At 40.1% G+C, this 26,806-nt stretch overlaps 1 protein-coding gene across 2 annotated transcripts in view; it reads left to right on the forward strand.

Moving 5' to 3' along the window:
• TPD52 (tumor protein D52) overlaps nucleotides 1-26,806 on the forward strand; it is a 119,277-nt gene that overhangs the window by 79,261 nt on the left and 13,210 nt on the right. For both annotated transcript variants that reach the window (XM_029222573.1, XM_029222572.1), the window contains exons 2-4: nucleotides 11,845-11,960; nucleotides 21,288-21,436; nucleotides 23,044-23,145. In XM_029222573.1, the coding sequence (XP_029078406.1) occupies nucleotides 11,845-11,960; nucleotides 21,288-21,436; nucleotides 23,044-23,145 (367 nt within the window). The remainder of the gene's footprint in view (nucleotides 1-11,844; nucleotides 11,961-21,287; nucleotides 21,437-23,043; nucleotides 23,146-26,806) is intronic.

Below are 26,806 nucleotides of genomic sequence, written 5' to 3' on the forward strand. Positions count from 1 at the left end.
CTTCTGTATGTGTGCAGCCTTTGTATTTCTAGATAGGAGTGCTTAGGGTGGATACCTACATTATAAATCCATTTAAAAGCTCACGTGGCTATTGACCACTATGCATTTTCCTAATTAGCAAACAAGCAGTGCACAAAAAGGACTGATGTTAAAAGGAATCATACTCAGAAAGGCTGGGAACACTGATCTGAAAAACATATTCTTTGATATTTATCCAAAATGCCATCATGGGGCAAATGAGAAGGTAACAAGATTTAATCTGTGGGTAGAATGTTCCTCAGAAGCAATCTGACTGAAGGACAGGATGAGGGCCAGTGCCTGGAACAAAAAGAGGTCTTTTATCAGGGACTTTAAAACTCTCTTGGTACAGCCAGCCCACGTTCAGAAATGCCATATACTTCTTGATCCACAACTCTCATAGATACAAATGTCAATAGCTGAAGCAGAATCCTGTGAAACAGAACTTATCCTTACTATGTGTGATGTACTCTGATATGTTATATTATTCCATTTCTTCTTTTAAAAAGGCTCATTTGGTACTGCTAAATGGATTTCACAGTGCATAGTTTGAAAAACACCGATTTCAGATTCTGGAATACAAAGCTCCATTAGGGGTGTCAGTCTTTTGTTCACTGCTTTTCCCCCAGCACCTGGAACAGTGCTTGACAGCTGTGGTTCAACAAGTATTGTTGGTTGAATGAATGAGTGAATGAATGAATGAATGAAATGAAAGTGGCAAAGAGTAAATCACACTGCAGTTCATTTTACAGATGTGAACATGGAGGCCAAGAGAGGTGTTAAGTCCCCGAATCACAAAGTTTAGCCTAAGTCGGGACTCATACTCACCCTCAGTTCTCAAACCAGTGTGTTTTTTTTTTCCTTTGGTTTGTTTGTTTTTTGATCACAGGAAATCTCCACCTGTCTGGTAACGGATATCATACAACAGGTTAATCATTTAAGGCCTAACCTTTCCTTTGGTCAAGGGTCTTAAGTGGGGTAGTTTGTTGATTCCTCATGTGCCACTTGGACCTGAACTTCCCATGTTGCCATGTGGTCAGCAGAGTGGCCTCACAGCTGGTTTCCTTGGCTGCATTTTTCTCTTCCATCCTGTGAACATCTACAAGGAAAACTTCCCAAATGTTATTTATGTAGACTCACTCTTTCTCTTAAGGATTTTCTAACGTACAGAAAGATGCAGCCCTAGTTTATTAAAAAAACCCCTTTGGTTATTTCTAGTGGTTTCAGGAAATAGGAGCCATTTAAAACTCTGACATTTTAGTTTCGTGCTGTCGTATTTGAAACTCTAACAACACGGGAAATACTCGAACTGAAATGTCCTTTTCATTCTCTTTTATACCCCTTCTTGATTTCTATTCTGTGCCATTCTCTTTTCTTTTTAGGGAAGGAGTCATCACTTCTTGAAAGTTTTTCAGGATTGTCAAGGTCTTAAATAGCAAATATATGGTTTACAAAATAAAAATCTGAGAATTGAAGAGATGTGGAACCTTCTTATTCCTACAGAGGAGATTTGAGGATGGAGTGACTTCCCCGTTGGGGATCCCCAAATTCCTCCATGGCTGACCTTTCACCCCCTTTCATGGAGTGCCCCAGTTTTGCCAGTTTTACACTTGATTGGGGCTGTGGGGACAGATGGCTCTGAAATAATTGGCTAAAGATTTTTTTTCCTCTCTCTCTTTTTTTTTTTGTTTTTTTAAGATGAAAGAGATTCAAGGGTCAGTTTAAGAATATCTGGAGAGAGGTTAACTGGTTTTATCAATATGATTCTGGATACAAATTTTAAAGATTCTTGGTATGGTGAAAACTGCATGCTGTGGGATTGGTTCTAACTCTCGGAACTCCAGCAAGTGTGTTGGGAAATAAAACCTTGAGATAAATTCTTTCCTCATTAACAAAGAATGTGTTCTTCATTATGTTTCTTACACACTTGTGTTAATTAGGACTTTAAAATTGTTTCTATATTAACCATAATTAGTTATTCATCTTTACAATATATTGCAGATCCAAAAAAAAAAAAATCTGGAGAGGCACATGAAACATTTGAAAATACGAATATGTTCTCCCTTTGCTGTCTTTTCTTCCTCCTCCACTCTTCCTGGGAAGTGAAGCTCGGGGAGGGTGACCTTTTTTCTTGGGCAGGAAGTTGACTGCTGTGTCGGGCCCTGTTTTCAGAGTTGAGTCCCAGGAGCACGGTGGCCCGTCTTCCCCCTTTTGCGTCGGTGCTGTCTGCCTCCCCTCCCCGGCTTGCAGGAATTTCCTCTTTGATGAGGAGTTCATCTCCTGGGTTCCTGGGTCACCTCCCTGGGTGGAGCGACTCGAGTTTCCTCAGCTTTCTTGTTGCTTGCTGTCTCCATGACAATTACTCCACTCATTTTTCTCTCCTGAGGTTTTACTGTTCTCACCACGAGCAAATACGGGAAAATCACAGCCTTAAGGAGTAACAAGGCTTCACAGCCCGTGCTCCTGGATCTCTTTCTTCTGAAAAGAATCAGTGTCAAATAGCAGGTGTCAGAGCCTCCCTTGCCTGAAGTCAGTGGGGCACTTTTGCCCCCCTGTGGGCATTTGGCCACATCTGGAGGAGATTTCAAGACGATTTGGTCGCTACCACTGGGTGCAGGAGGGGATGCTGCAGACACTGAGTGGGTGGATGCCTGGGATGCCCCATGGGACGCTGCATAGGATACCCCCTGCCAAGAACTGTCCTGCTCTAAATGTCCACCATGTCACAGTTGGGAAGCCTCGTCTTAAGTGGATCCTTTGCTTTTAGGGTCTCTTAAGGATAACCACTTTGGTGTGAGGACCTCCAAGTATTCCTCCCCCTCTTCTGGATTTTGTTACATCCGGAAACAAAGAATAAGGCACAGAAAGTTGGAGCCCCAAGCACAGACTTTTAAGGGGAAAAATTTTTACCTTGTGACCTTTGTGGATATGACCACTAAAGATATTTTGAACTACATGTTATATATATATATATATATATTTTTTTTTTTTTTGGTATCTCTAGGTTAAAAAAAGGGGCTGCATATTTCTTCTTGGATATGCTTAAAGAAAACAACCCCAGAGACTGAAGTTTCTTATTCCTCCTCTTGTCTTAAAGCCATTGTTGCCTCTTTGAAGACTGTGTAAGAGAGGTGTATACAGTTTTACTTTCCAGAGAAGCTTCTAGGCCTTGATTATCCTCTTACAAATTCTCCCTTGGGTAGACAGTGTTAACATTCAGACTTCAATAGCCGATACCTTACACTTCTCTTGTGGCACCTTCTTCCCTCCTAACTGAATGTTCTTGGAGGTGGCTGATGTTACATTCTTCCTGCTCTGAGACCATTAGCGCCCCACCTATTCAACCACGGAGTGTTTGCTGTGTACACACCTTCTGTGTAACATGAAGATAGGTGCCCTGCTCCAAATGGTAACAATCTATTAGATTATGTATGACACAGAGTTGCATTGCTTCAGAAAAGTGTCATTTTACGTCTGTTTTAAATAGGTTACGTCTGTTTTTAGGTGAAAGCAGTGAAGTGAGAATGAAATACATAAAATAAAAAGAGGGGCAAGGTAGACCAGGATGGGAGACGGGGTTCCTATCTCTCCCTCTGACTCCACGGGATGCCTTCCTACAATTCATTTATTCAGAGAGTATTGCTGAGTATCTCCTGTGTGCCAGACACTCTGCGCCAGATACTGTGCGGGGCCGAAGCTACGTGTTCGGAGCGCAGTGCTAAGGTCAAATACTGCCCAACCGGCTGTGTTCTAAGTACAGTAGGCAATATACGGAGGGGTATTAGGCCCAGAGCAGCCCGGGCCACCAGGTCTGGAGAATTTCCTCCAAGAGCAGGAGACTTTTCCTACTGGCTTATTAAAATGAATGGGACTTGGAGATAAGGAGAGGGTTTCAGGAAGAGAAAATAACATGTGCACAGACAGAAAGGAGAGCATGATGTGTGGAAAGAGAGGGTGGAGGTGGTTGTACGACATCGTGAATGTAATTAATGCCGCTGACCTTCATGCTTAAAAATGGTTAAGATGGCAAATGGTATGTTATATATTTTACCATAATAAAAAAGTCAGAGGGGAAAAATAAGTACGGGAGGCAGCTTATCTTAACTTACTTCTTAATATGTTCCTTAAAAAAAATAAACCCGTCAAATAACATGTTTGCAGAGGAACTGCAGTTTGGAAGATGCAGTGAGCACACGGGGGTGGGTGTGGGCGTGAGGACAGTAGCAGGAGATGGGATAGGTGGGCTCCAGATTGTCAAGAGCAGTGAGCTTTACTAGCAGGTGGGCAGCCATACAAGGATGTATGGCAGGCAAGGAGTGCCGTGGTCAGAGTCATGTTTTAGAAAGATCCCTCTGTTGGCAGGGCAGTGAATGGATTGGAGGGGACAGAGACCATCAAGGAGCTTTGGGGGCAGGAATCTAAGCAAAACATGGGAAGAGCCTTGACTAAGGCAGGGGTAGTGGGATTGGTGGTGGAGGGTGAAGTGGACTCCTTGGGAGAGGGGGATGGAGGCACATCTCAGAGAGGTAGGAAAAAACGCAGGGAGGACAGTGGGAGGTATCAGGACCGGAGACTTCAGAGTGAGGTTCAGTCTGCGCTGCCTAGAGATGTCACATGAGATCGTGACGGAGGACTGTCCTTAGCTGAAGGGGTGGAGGAGGGGCAGACGCTGAGGGAGGGGTTGGAGAGTGATGGGAAGTGAGGAAGTGAGCCTTGTGAATCAAGCGTCGTGGAGGAGGAGAGAGGAAATCGCCAGGACGACTTGTAGGACCCAGGAAGGTGAAACAGCAAATCCTTATCGAACACTGAGTATGTGCCCACCCTTGATTTCGTGGTCCTTTAAAATATTCTTATAAAAAGAGAGCTAGGTGGAATTACTGCCTTTTTATTTATTTATTTATTTATTTGCGGTACGCGGGCCTCTCACTCTTGTGGTCTCTCCCGTTGCGGAGCACGGGCTCCGGACGCGCAGGCTCAGCGGCCATGGCTCCTGGGCCCGGCCGCTCCGCGACATGTGGGATCTTCCCGGACCGGGGCACAAACCCGTGTCCCCTGCATCGGCAGGTGGACTCTCAACCACTGCGCCACCAGGGAAGCCCCTGCCTTTTTATTTTTTAAACAGGTAACGGGGTTTGGGGCTCAGTTTGCTGGGGCTCAGTTCCCTGGGGCTACCATAACAAAGTGCCCCAGACCGAGCGGCTTAAAACAACAGAAATTTATTATTTTTACGGTTTTGGAGCCTGGAAGTCCAAAATCAGGGTGTCAGCGGGGCCATGCTCTCTCTGACACCTGCAGGGACATCCTTCCTTGCCTCTTCCTAGCTCCCCGCTGGTAACCCTTGGCTCGCCTTGGCTGGCAGCTGCATCTCTCCAGTCTCTGCCCTCCAGCGTCACACAGCGTGCTCCCTGTGTCTCTGTGCGCTCTGGGTCTTTACATGATGTTCTCTCCGGGTCCCAGTGTTCGGACTCCCTTTTACTTATAAGGACATCAGCTACTGGATCAGAGCCCACCTAAATCCAGTATGATATCATCTTGATTACATCTGCAACAACCCGGTTTCCAAATAAAGACACATTTACGGGTCCTGGGAGTTGGAAGTAGAAGGTATCTTTTTTGGGGGGTGGGGGAGGCGCAAGTCAACCCACAACACCATCTAGTTTTAAAAATCTCTGCCCTGTGTTTCCTGTCTTTACGCAGTGAAGTGTTTGGATTTAAATGATCCAAAATTCTTTTCAGATCTAAAAGTGTATGAGAATGGTTAAAATTTTTTTAGTTGATAATCATAGAAAGTCTTGAAGGGAAATAGTTGGCCTTGATTGGAAAAAAAAAAAAGGTGAAAGACGAAGAACTGAAGGGAAGAGAGAACTGTTTAGGGTTCCACTATAGGGGCTGCACCCACCACACCTGAGCAGGGAGGTACCCACCAAACTCTCAACTGTGGCTTAGTTTTAGTTGTAGGTTCTAAATATGTATCAAAAAAGCTTTACTTCCTTCCCTGGTTGAAATTTTTGGGACTATGTAGCAAATGGATGGCTATGCATGGGGTAGGAGGAGAGTGGAGAAAAGAGAAACTTAGTTGGAACAAATCTTTAGCAAATAAGTCAGTTCAAGTGAAATATTTATGAACGTTTGCTTTATTTTGGGCGCTATGAGTCCTGAGGTGAAAAGATAAGGGTGTGACTTCAGGACCTTGTTTTCTGGAACTGGAGACTGTTCAAGACTGAAGTCTTTTCCCCATTATTCCTCGTTCTTCCCCACCGTTCTCACTCCTCAGACATGTTTCCACTGAAGCAAAACACTAAGAACTTCATTTTCCTCAAAGTACTAACGAATTCTCTGACGTCCAAAGTATCATGTTTCATCACATCAAAGACACCACAGATTTTACGAATTTTACGATGTACCATTATTTTACGTTTCATTAAGGGAAAAAATTGCTGCAAGTTAAAGTAAAAAACAATGTTTTCACTTAAAATTAGCTTATTTTAAGTGAAAACAAATTTTATTTTAAGTAAAATTGTCACTTAAAATTTTATGCTTATTTTTTCAGATTTATTCAGACACATACATTGATCATAACACCCCTCTGCATACTTTTTTTATTTTCTTTTTTGCGGTACGCGGGCCTCTCACTGTTGTGACCTCTCCCGTTGCGGAGCACAGGCTCCGGACGCGCAGGCTCAGCGGCCATGGCTCACGGGCCCGGCCGCTCCGCGGCATGTGGGATCTTCCCGGACCGGGGCACGAACCCGTGTCCCCTGCATCGGCAGGTGGACTCTCAACCACTGCGCCACCAGGGAAGCCCCCGTGCATCCTTTTTAAAGTCAGCTCAGTTCAAGTTTTCCTGAAACATCTTCACGTGCATCGCCTGACTTATCTGAATTCCCTTTCAGTTAGAAATACTCCATGTCTGTTTTATTTATCTTGTTCTCACAAAACGCCTGTGATACAGCCTTTCTTAGAAGAGAGGTCTGTGATTTTTCTAAGCCACTGACACCCATTTTGCACATTTTGAGGCCCAGCTACAGGTGACAAACAGCGGTGCCACAAGGACTGCCTAGCTGGCTGGCTGTACAATGATCTCCAGTTCAAAGATGTAAAATGTAGAAGAAAAAATTGTGTCTCAGGACTGAAGGGGCACCGTTCTCCTGGTTCATCCCCATCGCTCCCTTGGCAGTGGGTCTCCCACCTGGGCAACCAACACTTCTCCTGTCCGTGGGCTTCAGGCTCTCCTCCCCAGATGAAACTCTTCAGGGTGATCCCATGCATGCAGCTGAAGACAGGCTGGCAATCTGTTTGCACAACTAGAAGAAGAATTAAGTGGCTAAAATGTTAGTAACCTGATGGAACGAATTATCACTGATTTGCAGTCACTTGGGCTCGATAATGGTATCTGTGACTTTCAAGCCAGGCACCCCGTGTGTTCTCACACTTGCAGGGAACAAAAAGCCCTCTGCTTCCAGCTTCCCTTCTGACCTGCTGTTTGTTCCCCCTGATCTTTGGAATTTCTCTACGAAAAGTGTACATGAAGGAGTAAGAGTTTAGAGTCAGAAAGACCTGCGTTTTAATTTCTGTGACTCTGGGCACATTACTGAACCTCAGATAACCTCAGTTTCCTAATGGAAGTAAATACTGCAAATACTGCTTTGCTCATTGGGTGTTGGTTGTAAGATTCTTGCCCTTGTTTTTTTTTTTAGATAATATGTAAATGTGTCTCCCCTCACGGTGGCTGGTATATTAGATCTCAATAAATATGTCATATTTTCTCCCTCTTCTCTGTCTTTTAAAAATAGATTTCTGTCAGACTCTGAGGAGGAACATTAAAATTAATGATCAAATAAGAATTTTTGAATTATTTATAGTTTTTAGTAATCTATATTTTAAAAAAATTATTGGAATATAGTTGCTTTACAAGGTTGTGTTGATTTCTACTGTACAGCAAAGTGAATCAGCTATATGTATACATATATCCCCTTTTTTGGATTTCCTTCCCATTTAGGTCACCACAGAGCACTGAGTAGAGTTCCCTGTGCTATACAGTAGGTTCTCATTAGTTATCAGTAATCTATACTGATGTACATTTCCATGTCCCAACTTTCATGTTATGAATGAGAAATTAATATCTTTTTTCCAGCATGCCAGATTCTACCTCTGCAATAAATACTCTACTCTTACTGAACATACAAGATATGGGATAATACCTAGAAACACATAACAAGGTTTGAGGAAACTATATGGTTGGAAATGATTAAAAGACTGCTTTTGATCTACTCTACCATTTTTTACAGAGTCTTATTTATTATTGCCTCTAGGTATCTCCCAAGTCTGACCTTCAGCCCCCTACTCTTGTCTTTATTTGTGCTTTGTACAATGAATGATTTGAAGTTTTATTTTCACATAAAAATATTCAGGTTCAGAGTCCTAACTCCACCATGTATTCAGGTATGTTAACATGGGCAAGTTGCTTAACCTCTGTAAGCTGCAGTTTCCTCATCTGTAAATGGTGATGGTGATCCTTATCTCACAGAAGTGTTGCAAGTAAATGATGTAATGTATTGGGACCACTTAGCTCAGATTTGGATATAAATAGAATGCACTTTGTGGTGGCGGCTATGGTTATTAATAATTTTCCTAAGTCATGACTGTTAGGTTTTGCAGGTGATTTCGATATCTATGTTTCTGTTCTTCCTTCATGTCCTTAATTTTCCAATTTTTTCCCTAGTCGATGATCCTAAAACAAACCTCGCCTTTAAATTTTAATATTGATAATTTGCTGCCACCTACAGGCTAATATGAAAAAAGCAGAACGTGTAATTACCAGCTTTCTTACACTGAGTATAAAATCCCAAGGTCATCATGGAGGTCCCGAAGCTAACTGTGGACAACCCCAGAACGCCCTTTTCTGAGATTCCTATTTTCCCTGGTAGCTCAACTAAATTCTTGATTAATATGAGAATCCTCTTAGATTCTTTCTGGAATTGGGCAGTTATGCGTAAAGCATTATTAGTAATCAGATATTGCATCTTCCCCCATAAGTAGATTTGCAAAACAGTGTTTATTAAAAAGTGTGAAAGAAGCTTTGCTATTTAAGGCATGGTTTAGCACCTGAGTTTTTTGTTTATTTATTTATTTGGCTGCATCGGGTCTTGGTTGCGGCACCCAGGCTCTCCGTAGCGGTGCGCAGGCTCTAGAGCGCGCAGGCTTGGTTGCCCTGCGGCATGTGGGATCTTAGTTCCCTGACCGGGGATCAAACCTGCATCCCCTGCATTGGAAGGCAGATTCTTAACCGTGGACCACCAGGGAAGTCCCAGCACCTGAGTTTTCTTGCGCTTTGTTGGGTCTTGTCCTAGTTGGAGAACTTGAGAGGGTCTGAGCAAAACATTAAAAATAAAATAATGTTTGTAATGAACTCTGTTGTGGTTCTTATTCTCTTGCCTCATACGATTGATGCCTGTATGCTTGTATCCCATCCTCAGTCTCACGCACCTTTGTCGAATAATCTGGTATAGGGCATACATTTGCAAGCACACATGGACCCTCCTCAGTGGTTTCTGGCCGTACATAGCACGGCACCGTGTCCGCAGTTTGATATGACTCAAGCTGGAGTAAGAGGTTCCAGTGCCAGATAGCAGGGAATGGGGCCAGTGAGGCTTGTGTGCTAAACTACGTGGTCGAAGTTGCTTTGAAAACAACAAGGAGCTACTAAAGGAACCATTTTAAGCTGGAGAGTGACATGATGAAATTTCTATCAGTACTTGGGCAATCTGCTTGAAGATATTTTAGAGGAGACCCGCAGAAGCAGCTGTTCATTGAGCCTTTCGATCCACTGATTGTACCTGTCACGTATTGTCTTTGCATGAGAGGACTTGAAGGAGATCCTATTTGCCACTCTAGCTTGTGGTTTTTGAATTGTTTTATTTGTATTACTTTTATGCCTTTAACAATTCTGTAAACACCTTTCAGGTAGGCACTGTTATGCTACTAATTATTGTTATTGTAATTATCAAACTACTCTTATGCAGTTAATATACAATAGATCATGTGCAAGTGTCTGTACCTTTTACACAATGTACGTACGTATACTCCTCCTGGGCTTGCCATGGCGCTGGCTGCTTGTCAAACAGCGTGCTTGTTCTCTGTCGGTCTTCCTCTCTGCCTGCCTCTTAAGTCTGTCATCTGCCACCTGGCATCCTGCTTTGGGTGGATGCCACATTGCCACTGTGGTGAAACCAGCTCTTCCCAGAAGTGGACGTGAGGGCTGGTGGGGAACAATGTGGTCCCTGGAATGCTCACTGGCAGAAAGAGGCAAAGAGCAGGAAGAGGAGGAGACCTTTTCCTGGTTCCTGGTGCAAAAAAGCTGTTGCCAGAGGAGACTGTGAACTCCCACAGCTGGGTAATGGGAATGGGTGGCAGGACTGCGACCAGGGTAAGGCGAGCGAGCCCTCGCCTCAGGTGTAGAATTTAAGGGGGCATCGAAAAGCCCTGCAATCAAGATGAGTATTATGTTAATGCAGTGTTTTAAGAAGATTAAAATGGAAGGAATCCATGATGAACAACATACTAACATTTTAAATAAAGACGAGATCAGTAACAGTGCTATGAAAAGCCACCTTTGGAGCCTGAGGCAAAAGGAAAAGTCAACCATACTGAGCCTGTCTATTTAAAAATTTGGTACTTTGTTCACCGTGGATTCTTTGAATTAACTTTGATTTTTAAAAAATATTACATTAAAATATTAAAATAATTTATATTGAGGTTTTTTAGTGCCCTCTTAAATTTGTCACCCAAGGTTCAGGGGCCTCACTGCCCACGCTCTTAGCCTTGTACTTGGTTGGTTGGGCAGAAGAGAGGGGAGACTTGCCGAGAGGCAGGTGGCTTCCTGGCTACTCGCTGAAAATACTGAGTTCTTCCTGATGGATGAGTAGACATTGGCTCTATTCCAGGGCAATGGGTATGGCAGGATTGGTCATAAATAGTGTTTTGGTAGAAATATTATGTGGGTGTTGGTCATTTCTCTGAGTATATAATTTAGGATTTTTAAAAGGGTATCTGGATGAGATACATATTTTTAAAAAGCTACAAGAAGGTGTCTCCTACTTCCACTAACTAAGGGAAAGAAATGGAATAAAATTTCTTTAGATAGTTCTTCATTGAGGCTGTTAAGAGTTGAATCTGATTAGTAGAGGAAGCTAAAGACATTTACAGTCTCCTTCCTTTGGTTACTATGAATTATTAGTCATGCTGATTGACTAGTTAAGCATTTAAAGTCTTGGGAAGATCCCATTCTTGGCCTCTTAACTCTTCTGCTTTGCAGTAAGTATATTGTGACTGGAGAAATGAACAGAAGCAGAGAGGGTGCTGTTTTTTTTTTTTTTTTTTTTGCTGCGGTACGCGGGCCTCTCACTGTTGTGGCCTCTCCCGTTGCGGAGCACAGGCTCCGGACGCTCAGGCTCAGCGGCCATAGCTCATGAGCCCAGCCGCTCCGTGGCATGTGGGATCTTCCCGGACCGGGGCACGAACCCGTGTCCCCTGCATCGGCAGGCGGACTCGCAACCACTGCGCCACCAGGGAAGCCCGGCGCTGTATTTTTTAAATTCATATTTTGGTAGGGTGTCATTTGGTGGTTTTTAGTGGTTAGGTCAGACTTTTTTTTTTTTTGGTGCGTTCCTGGGAGAGCCACATCATTTGAAGGTGTAGAAAAATGAGGCGTGGCTCTAACCTAATTGGCTTTATTCTGGCTGGGGCAGTGGAGGAGCCCAAAGGAGAATTTTACTTAGCTTTCATACCTTACAGACTTTTTTTTTTTTTTTTGAAATCTCCAACAAGGTCTACTGAGAACAGACCCAGTACCCGAGGAAGGAGAAGATGTTGTTGCCACTATCAGTGCCACTGAGACCCTATCAGAGGAGGAGAGAGAAGAGCTAAGAAGAGAACTTGCAAAGGTAAAGGCGCAATCCTTCTGGAACTTCATGTTTTGCACTTACTATATTGTCTTTTGTTTTTCTAAAGCACATGGTAATATCGTAGACTCAGTTTCAGGGCAGAGAAAGCAACATGTGTTTACTCTCCTAGAGATCTTGAGTGGGGGAGAGGAGATGAGGGAGTGTGAGATCAGTTGGTTTTTATATGAGGGAAGGTAGGTACAGGTAAAGTGGATCTGAGAAGTAGGGTGTGAAGTGGGAAATGGATGAGGGCTACTAGTGAATATCTTCTAAGTGACCTCACTAACCCTGATGCGCTTGGCTTTTTAGCTGCTTCACTGACTTTTTTCTCCCCTTGGCAGTGTTGTGGATAGAGGTACTTCGAACCTTCTTTCCATACCTTCCTCTCTTTTTTTTTTTTCTTAAAATCAACCATTGTAAAGTGTACAGTTCAGTGGCATTCAGCACATTCACAATGCCGTGCAATTATCATCTCTGTCTAGCTCCAAACATTTTTAGCACATCCAGACGAGACCTCATATTCACTAAGCTGGCATCCCGTTTTCCCTTCCTTAGCCCCTGGTGACAATTAATCTGCTTTCTCTCTCTATGGATTTACCTATTCTGAATATCTCATTTAAATGGAATCACGTATCATGTGACTTTTGGTATCTGGCTTTTATCATTTAGTATAATGTTTTTGAGGTTCATCCTTGTTGAGCTTGTATTGGTACTTCACTGCTTTTTTGTGGCTGAATAATATTCCATTGTATTTATCTTCTGTATTTTGTTTATCCTTTCATCTGTTGATGGACATTTGGGTGGTTTCCACCTTTTGACTATTGTAGATACTGAGCTAAGGGATATTTGTGGAAAACTACTTGTTGGGATACCTATTTCTAATTCCTTTGGGATATACCCAGCAGTAGAATTGCTCGTCACATGGTAATTCCATGGGTAACTTTTTTTTCAGACCTGCCAGACTGTTTTCACAGGGACACCATTTCACATCTCCATCAGCAACTTCTGTACATCCTCGCCAACATTTTTTATTTTCTGTCTTTTTGACTATAGCCGTCTTAGTGAGTGTAAAGTGGTATCTCTTTGTGGTTTTAATTTGTATTTCACTAATGACGAATGATATTGAGCATCTTTTCATGTGCTTATTAGTCGTTTATATGCCTTCTTTGGAGAAATGTCTATTCAAACCTCTGCCATGTTCTTAAAACATTATTTGCCTTTTTGTTGTTGAGATGTAAGAGCTCTTCCTATATCCTGGATACTAGACCCTGATCAGAAATATAATTTGCAAACATTTTCTCCCATTCCATACATTGTCCTTTTACTTTCTTCATAGTGTCTTTTAAAAAAAAAAACTTATTTATTTGGCTGTGCTGGATCGTAGTTGCGGCATGCGGGATCTTTAGTTGCATCATGCAAACTCTTAGTTGCAGCATGTAGGATCTAATTCCTTGACCAGGGATCAAACCTGGGCCCCCTGCATTGGGGGCACAGAGTCTTAGCCACTGGACCACCAGGGAGGTCCCTCTTCATAGTGTTTTAATGCACGAAGGTTTTAAAGTCTGATGAAGTCCAGTTTATTTTTTCTCTAGTTGCTTGTCCTTTTGGCATTACATCTAAGAATCCATTTCCCAAACTCAAATCATGAAGATTTACACTATGTTTTCTTCTAAAACTTCTCTCCTATATATAAGCCTGTGATCCATTTTGAGTTAATTTTTGTGTATGGTTTGTGGTAGGGTTCAAATTCATTCTTTCACATGTGACTTTAGTTTTGTTAGCACCATTTGTTGAGAGATTATCCTCAGTGAATGCTCTTGGCATTCTTGTCAAAAATCATTTCACATAGATGTAAAGGTTTCTTTCTGGACTCTCAATTCTGATATATTCATCTATATGTCTGTCCTTCTGAGTGTACCACACTCTTTTGATTACTATAGCTCTGTAGTAAGTTTTGAAATCGAGAAGTGTGACTTTTTCACCTTTTTCTTCTTTTTCAAAATTGTTATTTGAGGTCTCTTGCAATTCTATATGAATTTAGAATCTACTTTTCTACCCACAAAAAATGTCATTGGGATTTTGATAGGACTTTTATTGAATCTGAGGATTGATTTGGGGGAGTATTGCCACCTTAACAATATTAAATCTTACACTCCATGACTGTGGAGTGTTTTTTCATTTGTTTAGATCTTCTTTAATTCCTTTTAGCAATGTTTTATAGTTTTCAGTGTACAAATCTTATACTTCCTTAGTTAACCTTATATTGAAGTATTTTATTCTTTTTGATGTGATTATAAATGGAATTTTCTTAATTTACTTTTCAGATTTTTCATTGCTACTGTATAGATATACAGCTGAAGTTTCCATCTTAATCTTGTATACTGCAACTTTGCTGAATTTGCTTATTAGCTCTAATAGATTTTTTGTGCATTATTTAAGAATTTTCTATATATAAGATAATGCAGTTATCTTATATCTTGTATTTTCTGCAGTTAAAGGTCGTTTTACTCTTCCTTTCCATTTTAGATGCTTTTATTTATTTTTCTTCCCTATTGATCTGACTGAAACCTCAGTGCTACGTTGAATAGCAGCGGTGACAGTGGGCATCCCTGTCTTGTTCCTAATCTTGGGGGAAATGCTTTCAATATTTCCCCATTCAGTATGGTGATAGCTTTTGTTTTTTTATAAATGCACTTATTCATGTTGAGGAAGTTCCCTTCTCTTCCTGGTTTGTTCAGTGTTTTTTTCATGAAAGGGTGTTGGGTTTTGTCAAATGCTTTTCTGCACCTTATTAAGATGATCATGTGTTCATCTTAATTCAATTAATATGGTATATTACATTGATTGATTTTCATATGTTGAATCATCCTTGCATTCCTAGGATAAATCCCACTTTATCCTAGGTGTATGTATTCTAGGTCATGGTGTATAATCCTTTTAATATGCTTCTGGATTTGGTTTGCTAGTATTTTGCTGAGTATTTTTGCACCTATATTCATGGGAGGGATTGACTTCAAGTTTTCTTGTGATATCTTTGTCTGGCTTTTGTATCATGGTAATGGCTGGCCTCTTGGAATGAGTTAGGAAGTTTTCCATTCTCTTCTATTTTGTGGAAGAATTTGAGAAGAATTGGCCTTATTTCTTCTTTGTTTGGTAGAATTCACCAGTGAAGCCTTCTGGTCTTGGACTTTTCTTTGTTGGAAGATTTTTGATTATTCGTGCAATTGCTTTACATGTTATAGATATGTTCAGATTGTCTGTTTCTTCTTGGGTCAGTTTTGACCATTTGTGAATTTCTAGGATTACATCCATTTCATTTAGGTTATCTAGTTTGTTGGCATACAATTGTTCATAATATTTTCTTATAATCCTTTTTATTTCTATAAGGTTGGTAGTAGTGTCACCACTTATACTTCTGATTTTAGCTACTTGCATCTTCTCTTTTTTTTTTTCTCTGTCAGTCTAGCTAAAGGTTTGTCAATTTTGTTGACCTTTTCAAGGAACAGCCTTTGACGTCATTGATTTTTTGCTATTGTTTTTCTGTTCTCTATTTTGCTTATATTTAATCTTTATTATTATCTTCCTTTGTTAGATTTGGGTTTAGTTTACACTTCTTTTTGTAGATCTGTAAGGGTGTAGAGTTAGGTTCTTGATTTGAAATCCTCTTTATTAATGTAGGCATTTGCAGCTATAAATTTTCCTCTGAGCACTACTCCTACTACTTCTCATAAGTTTTAATATGCTGTGTGTTTGTTTTCATTTGTCTCAAGGTATTTTGTAATTTCCTTTGTGGTTTCTTCTTTGACTCATTGGTGGTTTAAGAGTGTGCTGTTTAATTCTGATACATTTATGAATTTTCCAATTTTCATTTTGTTTTTGATTTCTAGTTTCATTCCATTATGGTTGATAAAGATATTTGGTATGATTTTAAATTTATTGAGACTTGTTTTGTTGCCTAACATATGCTCTGTCCTGGAGAATGTTCCATGTACATTTGAGAAGAAGGTGTATTCTACTGTTTTGGGGTGAGGTGTTCTATTTATGTCTTTTAGCTCTAGTTGGTTTATAGTGTTGTTCAAGTTTCCTGTTTCTTTTTCACTTACCTGTTTGTTCAGTCCACTTTTTTTACATCAGATTTTATAAACTAGGTGGGGATAAGATGGGCAAGGCAGATTGGTGATAAGCCCTACGAGGAGAGTAAGAATTAAAAATATTGAGTATGTGGTACATGCCTAATATTGTTATTTTGAAAAGATAAAACAAAAATACTTTTTCCACAAGTTATTTATGTTTAGTGCAGAAACAAAAAAAAAAGCAAAGAAAATTAAAATTACCTACAGTGTAAAAGATTTAGATTATCTGTTTCCAGATTTCCAGACTTTTTGCTATCTATGTATTGCTATAACATATTTCAGTATTTTATGAAGGCGTCAGAATACATATCTGTAACTTTTCTTCACTTAACTGAATTTCAAAAAAAAATTTGTGCCAGTAAATAATCTTCTAAAACATCATTTTAAATTGTTGCATAGTCCATTTTTTAATTGCTTTAAGCTCATTTTTAGTTAATGGGCATATTATTTATAAACATTTAGTTGTTTCCCTTTTTTGCTATTATGAACAGTATTTTGATGGAAGTACTTACATATAATCCTTTAGGCACCTCTTTAATTAGTTCTTTAGAATAAATTCCTAGAAGTAGAATCCCTGGGTCTACTGGGTTTTAAGGTCACAGAGTCATTCCCGTGTACACCAACAAGGCCAAAATGCTATCCAGAAGATTTCTCATAGTATGTGAGAGGGTAGTTTTTCCAAATCCTTGCCTGCTCTCAGTATAATTATGTCATTATCAGTAATATTAACTTAACAGTAATAGCACTTAATATAGGTCTAAATCTCCCAATAGATTATGTAATGTTATTTAACAAATGAAGTTATCAGACATATGATATGTAAACGTTTTCCCCCATTCTGTGTGTTTTCCTTTTCACTTTCTTTTCACCCTTTGACACACAGAAGTTTCTAATTTTGATGAAGTTGAATTTATCTGTTTTTCCTTTGGTGATTTGGGCTTTAGTTGTCACGTGTCAGAAACCATTGCCTAATCCAAGATTATGGAGATTAAGGTCATAAGGTAATGCACTGCAGCACTGAGTCTTGTGTCCAGGTCTTCATGAACTCTGATGCATGTGCATTTATCCTTTTATTTGTATAGTATTCACGTTTTATCAGAAGTTTATTCAATTTTTCTGAAAACTCTATGAGATATGGCAGATATACTATTACTTTACCTCATATCATATATGACATTGTGATATCACAGTATTATCATAATAACCATGATATCATAATAATGATAATAAGATATAATAAAATTATTTACATTTAAAGAAAATGGTAAGGTTCAGTTTTTTTACGTTAGAGTCACTGCTTGAAACAGTTGTAGAAATTTAATAAAATGGAGATAAAAAACATTAGTTTTTTTTACTCCTTTTTGAGATATAATTTACGTACCATCAAATTCATCCTTTTAAAGTGTACAGTTCCTTGATTTATATATATTCACAAGGTTATACAACTATCACTACTACCTAATTCCAGAGCATTTTCATCACCCCAGAAAGGAACCCTGTTCCCGTTAGCGTTCATTCCCAATCTTCCCTCTCCCCAGTCTCTGGTAACCACTAATCTACTTTCTATTTCTATAGATTTGTCTATTCTGGGCATTTCCTATAAATGGAATCAAACAACATGTGGTCTTTTGTGACAGGCTTCTTTCACTTAGTATAATGTTTCCAAGGTTGATCCATGTTGCAATCATATCAGTGCTTCATTCCTTTTTATGGCTGAATAATATCCTGTTGTATAGGTATATACCACATTTTGTTCATTCATTCATCAGTTGTTGGATATTTAGATTGTTTCTACTTTTTGGCTATTATGAATCATGCTACTGTGAACATTCATGTACAGGTTTTTGTTTGAATGTATGTTTTCAGTTCTCTTGTTATATACCTAAGAATGGAATTTCTGGGTCATATGGTAACTCCCTGTTTAACTTTTTGAGGAACTATTGAACTGTTTTGCTGCCAAACTGCACAATTTTACATTCCCACCAGCAATGTATGAGGGTTCCAATTTCTCTACATCCTTGTCAGCACTTGTTATTGTTTGTCTTTTTGATTACAGCCATCCTAGTGGGGGTGAAGTAGTATCTCATTTGCACTTCTCTAATTACTAATGAATGGTATTGGCCATCTTTTCATATGATTATTGGTCATTTATATATCTTCTTTGGCAGAATGTCTATTTAAATCCATTGTCCATTTTAATTGGATTATTTGCCTTTCTGTTATTGAGTTGTAAGTGCTCTTTATGTATTTTGCATACTAGACCCTTATCAAATATATAATTTGCAAGTATTTTCCCCATTCTTTTAGTTGTGTTTTTACTTTCATGATGCTGTCCTTTGAAACACATCAGTTTTAAATTTTGAGGATGTCAATTTATCTATTTTTTCTTTGGTTGCTTGTGCTTGAGGTATCATATCTAAGAGATGCTGCCTAATCCAAGGTTATTAAGATTTACCTCTGTGTTTTCTTCTAAGAGTTTTATTGTTTAGCTTTTTCATTTAGATTTCTGATCTATCTTAATTTTTATATATGGTCTGACTTAGGGATCCAACCTCATTCTTTTGCATATGGAAATTCAGTTGTCCCAGCACCATTTGTGGAAAAAAAAAATACTCTTTTCCACTGACTTATCGTAGTACCTTTGTTGAAAATCAGTTGACCATAAATGTGCAGGTTTATTTCTGGACTCTTAGTTCTACAACACAATCTTAATTACCATAGCTTTGTGGTAACTTTTCCACTCATTATTCCATAATTAAGGAATTGTTGCTACGGTATTCTGAGCTTGAGCTAGGTAGGTATGTTAGCAGCACAGTCAACAACAAAAGCAGGGAACGTACTGGGTCATGTATTGGTCAGAAAGATTTACAGTGGTCTTTCTTTCTAACTTTCATTAGGGCAAGTGAATACCTCAGGGATGGGTCAAGGGGTAGAAAACTTAACCTTTAAGTCTAGTCTTTGAAGTATCTGAAATTTGGAGTTCAGGTAAAGAGAAATATTAGAAAGCTAACAATGTGCAATGAGAATTAGCCAGTAAACTGAGAAGTGGACTCAGAAAACCTGAGTTAAAATTCTGGTTCCTACATTATTAGTTTGGTGACTTAGGGCAAGTCATTTAATTCACTTGATTTTGAACCTTATTCATCACTGTTGCCCTTTTCTTCTCGTATTCCACTTTGTCAATATACTTCTCAAACTGTGACTTCCCAAAAGGGTACAGTATGTGTGGTCCTGTCTCATAAGCACAGAGGATTATTTTTGTTATGGGCCTGTATTCTAATTAAGGCCATCTGAGAGTATGTTATTCTTTTTTTTTTTTTTTTTTTCCTTTGGCAGCTGCAGCCACATCACATTTGATTTATCCTTCTTTCCTTTTGTTGAGTACTGTCAGTTCGCTTAACAATACTCTGTTGTTTTTACAGGCCATGTTGTCTTTGAGCTCATAGAAGTGTTGTGTAGGTCAAGACTAAGAATATGGCTTTGCCACAAGCCAAGAGAAGCATTCTTCTAAGGGTCTTGAATATTAATGACTGTATGGTCGTCCCTCGGTGTCTGAAGGGGGTTCATCCCAGGACCCCTGTGGATATCAAAATCCACAGATGCTCAAGTCCCTTTTATAAAATGGTGTAGTATTTGCATAAAACCTATGCACATCCTTCCATACGCTTTAAATCATCTCTCGATTACTTATAATACCTAAGGCAATGTAAATGCTGTGTAAGTACGATGTAAATGCTATGTAGATAGCTGCCGGCACGTGGCAAGTTCAGGTGTTTTTTTTTTGGAACTTTTTTTTTCCGAATATTTTCAGTCTGCAGTTAGTTGCGTCTGTGGATGTGGAACCCGTGGATACAGAAGGCCAACTGTACTTTAGGGACCCAGTTTTTCAACTTCCTGGGACAAAAGTTTTTTCCACCAGGTGTCCGTTTCTCTCTGTGGGTCTGCCCTTTTCCTCTATTTTCCTGTACTCTGTAAGTCTTTTTTTTTTTTTTTTCTTCATAGCTTCTGTTTATGGTTTTGGCCTCCTCAAGTATATTTAAGCTTCTGAAACATCTCAGAATCTCACTGAGCCCCACCTGTACTTCAGGGCTTCTTTATCCAAGCTTCTACTCTCAGTGTGATCATAGTTTCTCAAACTACATTCTTTTATATATATATATATATATATATATATATATATATATATATATATAAAATTTTATTTATTTATTTATTTTTGGCTTCATTGGGTCTTCGATGCTGTGCGCAGGCTTTCTCTAGTTCCGGTGAGCGGGGGCTACTCTTCGTTGCGGTGCGCGGGCTTCTCATTGCAGTGGCTTCTCTTGTTGTGGAGCACGGGCTCTAGGTACATGGGCTTCAGTAGTTGTGGCTCGTGGGCTTTAGAGCGCAGGCTCAGTAGTTGTGGTGCACAGGCTTAGTTGCTCCGCGGCATGTGGGATCTTCCCAGACCAGGGCTCGAACCCGTGTCCCCTGCATTGGCAGGTGGATTCTTAACCACCGCGCCACCAGGGAAGCCCTTAAACTACGTTCCTGAATGAGACTGGCTGGTGGCCACTTGATAGGTTGGCTGACCTTGGGTTGGGAGCCCATTTCTAACCACCAAGCTGAGGCTGGTCAGTCAGCATCAGAGGGTCCACACCTCTGCAGGACTCTCTGGGGGAGACAGTGTGGTTTATTTATGCTTGTGACTTTAGCAGGTACAGAGGCTGACAGTGTGAGCTCCGGTTTATACCAGAGTATAAACTCATATGAAATATGCAAGAAAGTTGGATTTTGATTTGGCATGGTTGTGTGTATTTTGGTGGGGATGGAGATTAGTTTGACTTAATACACAGATGTGAGTTTTTATGGGCATTCAAGCAGCAGTGTTCAGCTGGAAATGCAGACCCAGCAGTTGGGAGAGTGGCTGTTAGAGTAGTTTGAATATTATCTGCGTGGAGGTTTGAGCCCTCAGGCTCTGTGAGGTAACTGGGGACGACTCAAGATGGAAATATAGAGAAGAGAGGAAAGCAGCTTTACAGAAGAGATCAACATGTAACTGGTTTACGTAACAACATATCATATGTTGTTTTTAAAGGGGCAGATAAATGAATCAAAAATGTTTTAAAAGGACTAGAATTTTGAGTATAGTTTTGTGCTAACCATCTTAACTTTTTGAATGACTGTATACCTACCCCAACCCTGTTCCTCACAGGTAGAAGAAGAAATCCAGACTCTGTCTCAAGTGTTAGCAGCGAAAGAGAAGCACCTAACGGAGATCAAGCGGAAACTCGGGATCAATTCGCTCCAGGAACTAAAACAGAACATCGCCAAAGGGTGGCAAGATGTGACAGCCACGTCTGCGTATGTTCCCTTGATTCTACATTGTTCTAGAAACTGTAAAGGACACTTTGCCCTTTTTGTCTGGGGACGGGATCGAAAGGCACTGAGGACGTTTCTGCAGCTTTTCTCTGTACTGCGCAGGGCACTGCCCGTTCCACCCCCCGTCCCCCCATTCTCAAGTGTATCTGACCCTTCTCTAACTTCAGTCTTTCAGACTGTTCTAGGGAACAGAAAGAAAACCAGCCTCATACGTGAGTTGAAGAAATAAAATCTAAGCTCTAAAAACGTTATATATCGACTTACCAGATATATACATGAGTCGCTTAATCCTCAGAATAACCCGGTAGAGTGGGTAGTGAGATAGCCCCAGATAAGGAAACGGGAGCAGATAAGTTTTGAGGTCGCAAACCTCTCAAAGTATGGAGGCAGGATTTGAACTCAGGTCTGGCCCAGTACAGAGCCAGTCTTTTTTTTTTTTTACCCTGTTCTATACATACCATAAGATTCTCAGGTCACCTTCTCTGATATATGCTGGTGGCAGAGGACCACCCCTTAATCTTTTGGTCTTTTTGGTCACACGGTTTTGATCCAACAGTGTCATGATGCAGTTTTGTTTCCCGACACAAGGAGGAGCAGGCTTGTAGTGACAGTCTCCGAACTGTGTTCTCTGTTCAGTCCCATCTGCTGAGCTGGGGACCAGCAGCAGTGAGGCTGACTGCATCCTGACATGACAGCACGAGGGTGACCACCTCCACTTTCTGCCCATATAAGTAGGCAGTGGGAAACATGCAGGACACCATTCTTTGTATCATCATAAACTGGGTTGTTTTTTTGTTTTTAGTATTTGATCTTGACGGGTAAGTAAAAATGCCTGAGCATTCCTTTCTACAATGTGGGGATCTTAACCTCTTTGGTGCAAGTACCATATTCTCCCATTTTTGTTTTAGTTTTTCCCTTCACTAATCCCTGTGTAGATGGGAGGAGGGAGATGGTAAATTATACCTTTGTGCTATAGCAAATATCCCACTCAAGTCATTTGAAGTATTGTACCTTTTACGTACCCCGTTGAGAATACACTGGTCCTTATTTGATAGCTCAACAGATATGCAAAATTCAAAAAACAATCTTTATGCCCCCAAAATTGATTTGGATAATAAAAAAGTACCCATGGGTCCTACCTTGCTTCTGGCCCCTTTTTAGGAGATAAAGTTGTGAAAGACATGTGAGGAATCTGATTTCATTTTTGTTTTATTTAGCTTAAGTGGAAAAGGGAAAAAATAAAGAGACATAATTTCATTCAACCTATGGCTCATTTTGATCTTGGCTCCATGACTATTTTTAGCCCTTACCCGGATTTCTTTGACCCCGCCTTTATAGGCCTCTATCTTTCTGGCTGTCCTAGCGCACTGCAGAAGGTTGTATCTGAAATTATGGTTAAGTAAAATATGATGTGGTGATGCTGACCTGGTGGATGTGATGATGCTGACCTGGTGGCTGTGAAGAGTTTTAGATGTTCTAAATTTGTTTTTTGAGAGTTCTCAAGAGGTGGCCGTCGCTGAATTCTAAATAATGGATAGTGGAAAGGTTAGCTTACTTTCTTTGCTTTGTTCTTTTATAAATTAATATAGGTACAAGAAGACCTCTGAAACCTTATCTCAGGCTGGACAGAAGGCTTCAGCTGCTTTTTCATCTGTTGGATCAGTCATCACCAAAAAGCTGGAAGACGTAAAGTACGTCCTCATTTTTCCTGGCTTAATTAAGCTGAGGCAAATTAAAATCTGTTATCATGGTTGCGTTTGTTTCCTGTCTGGTTCTGGCTGATGCTGGATTCCTCTCTGTTTGAGTGAGGGAGGGCATTCCTTCAAACCAGGACCCGAAATGCTTCCCTAAATTCTTTTAGGCATAGCCTTCAAACTGATCATCTTATGAATACATTTAAGGTTGTTGAAAAATTCTGGTTGTGAATCTTGTCCTTTAAGTTGTTCTTGATCACACCGGGTAAGTATGTTTGCAAACCTGTGGTTGTGGGCGGAGCCTGGTGTCTGATGGGGATGGGTCCGGGAGCACCGAATCCTGCCTGCACTTCCGGGAGGTACATCTTTATCCCATGGTGTGCTTACAACATGCTCGTTTGTGCATTGCTTTGTACCATTTATGTTCCTGCCGAGGCCCAAATCTTGTTTTGAGCTGTTGCTTTTTATTTTGTATTTATATTTTCAGTGCGTCTGCAGAATTTTCCTGGCCATTTTGGTAAAACCACTTCACAGTGCTTTTGTGTCCACCCGTGCCTTGCGCCACCCACCCTGTGGATTAAAATAGCGCTGAAAATGACAAATGTGGATTAAATCGTCTGTGCTTCTGTTGGCATGAAAGATTTGTGTTTAAAAAAAACAGTCCTTCAGATTGCATGACTTTGTGTTTTCCGTTTGTGGGGAAAGTAGATTTTACAACCAGAATTTTGTTGCTTGAATAAGTTTGGCTAATTGATATTATACTTTGTACCAAAAAAACCAAATGACTTGCTCATTGTATTTGGACTGTTATCATTTTCAACACAATGTAATAAACACAGCTCTCTTAAACCCTTTTGACAGTTATATATACTTCTCTTAGGTGCTCTCTTTTCTTTCTGTGCTGACTCGATTGTGTAGCCCTTCAGATTTCAGTTAAAACCTTACACATCTTTTTAAAAGTAGGTTATTTAATTGTTTTAGATTTACCAGAACTTCCTTTCTTTTTTAATGCTTACTCTGGCTTCTTGCAGATTGCAAGCCTTTTCACATTCCTTTAGGTAAGGAGAGTTTGAACCATCACTGCAGCCTAGCTCTCGTCTGAGACAAGTGTGCTTAGATTATGATGCCACATTGGATGATTGTGTTTGTCCACTATGTAATTTTCTTGCCTTTTGGAATATCTTTTCTCTGGTGCATTCCTATTTTCAAGGGAGGATTTCTTGTATACCATGGGTAATGGATACATTAAAAGAAGAATAATTTGACACTGTGGTTCAAAGGGATATGGAAATGATTTTGACATTTTCCTTTTTTTTTTTTTGGTAAAAAGAAGCAGCTTTACCATGGCATGCAGAATTCCTCCCTTTTAATGTCTGACTTTGTTTGTTTGTTTTTTGATGCTTTAATTTCTTTGGTGCCTTTGTCAGGATGTTGGAATCTTCCTTCACCTGGGTCCCATTATGCAGTTGTAATAGACAGCATATGTACTGTCTCACAATGTTAGTCTTCTGTCCTGTACAGGTTACTCTGCAATTTTTTTTATTGCAGTAAAATATGCCTAAGATATATACCAAATATACCATGACTCAGCATGTTTTAGTACTTGTTTTATTAGCTTATAGTGTTTATACTATTTTATTTTTTCGTTACACTGGTTGTATTCTATAATTATGCACGCAAGAACATTTCATGGTTGCAAAAGGAAAAATAAAGTATATTAGGCCAAAAAAGAACGTACATTAAAAAGATGTCAGCCCAAACCAGGCCTTATAGAAGGAGTCTTTGTGATATTGAGCAAACCTCTCCTCTCTCTCCCATACAGACTCTCTGATTATCCTATTAGTAGTCAGAGAAAACTAAGGTGGAGGAAGGTCTTTTGAGTGTAAGCAGGAAGGATAATATACTAGTCTCCATCTGTGTTCCTATTAATGTGAATTGTCTTCTCAAGCAGTCACTTGCTGTGGCCTAGCATTGTGCCTTCTTAAGTAATCACATAGGTACTTATAGCTGAGGCTCTCTCTTAATGACACTTAGCCCCAAAAGTCAGAGTAAATCATGGGGATAAACAAACTCTAAGTGTTGAACTATTTTTTAAATATTTATTTATTTATTTATTTGTCTGTACTGGGTCTTAGTTGCGGCACGTGGGCTCCTCAGTTGTGTCATGTGAACTCTTAGTTGTGGCATGCATGTGGGATCTAGTTCCCTGACCAGGGATTGAACCTGGGTCCTTTGCATTGGGAGCATGGAGTCTTATCCACTGCACCACCAGGGAAGTCCCTAAGTGTTGAACTATTTAAAGTTCAAAATTGTGCTAAAAAACCCAAGAAATCAGCGATAGGAATTGATTCTGTATCTTTGGTGTTCAGTTGAAAATGGCCTAAGTGCTTTAGGAAACTGTTAAAAGACAGTTATATCTAAAGTTGTTTGAGTTGTGTGAGGATGTATTCACTCACATAATCCATTCTGCTAATATTAAGGTGCCTATCATGGGCAGGTCTAAAGAATGTAACCTAGACCAGACACGGTTCTTGTTCAGAAAGAGCTTGAAATCTTTGAGTGGATGGAGTGGGGGAGGGAAGTAGGGCCTGGGAATGAGTTAAGAATGGAAGAGCCCTGTTAATACCTGATTATAAAACAATGTTAGATGTAAACAAAAATATAAAACTTCGTAAGTGCTGTTGAGGAATGATATTTTCTGTACCTTTGAGAAGATTAAGCAGATGTACATAAGTATGGCTCAGTATGTTCTGTCTTTTTAATTCACCAGAAATAGAGTTGGGCAGCTCTTTTCTAGCTGCTTACACAGTCACTTTTTTTCATTTCATTTAAAAAATGCAATTGAGATTATATGCTATCATTTTCAGTCTGGTTGTTAATGAACAATATATTGTGTATCAATACATGCAGGTTAAAGTAAGGCTTTATATTGTAATTTGGAAATGGGAGATATTATCTTTTGAGAACTAAATTTTGGAATTATTTCTTACAGATTAAAAATTGGGTAAAGTCACTTTAAAAAATCATTTCTAGGGCTTCCCTGGTGGCGCAGTGGTTGAGAGTCCGCCTGCCGATGCAGGGGACATGGGTTCCCGGTCCGGGAAGATCCCACGTGCCGCGGAGCGACTGGGCCCGTGAGCTATGGCCGCTGAGCCTGTGCGTCTGGAGCCTGTGCTCCTCAACGGGAGGGGCCACAACAGTGAGAAGCCCGCGTACCGCAAAAAAAAAAAAAAAATCATTTCTAGATCAAGATGTCCTGATTGTAATCTGACTTAATGGGTTCATATGTAATAGAAAATATATGGAAACATATAATAGAAGTATATAAAAACATATACAATAGAAAACATAAGGAAACCCCACATCTTTTAGATGAGTGAGTCACAGAGGCAAACACTGGCCACATGCCCCCAAGAGCTGTGCAAGGAGAGGAGCTTGGGCAGCAGATTTGAGCGTTTCCATCCCAGCAGCAAGGCCTTTCCTCCCATGGAGATGGATGCAGGGGGCCCCTTTTTGCAGGTGCTTGAATTAGTTGGGTAATCTTGTTAACTACCCTTTGTGCCGAGTCCATGCTAACCCAGCAGACTTGTGGCAATGATTTCGCTCTCTGATGGAATTGCGGATATTTTGCTGACTTGAATAGAGTCAGCGACAGTTT

This window comes from Monodon monoceros, unplaced genomic scaffold, assembly GCF_005190385.1.
Source record: "Monodon monoceros isolate NGI ecotype Baffin Bay Population unplaced genomic scaffold, NGI_Narwhal_1 Super_Scaffold_14, whole genome shotgun sequence".
NCBI lineage: Eukaryota > Metazoa > Chordata > Mammalia > Artiodactyla > Monodontidae > Monodon > Monodon monoceros.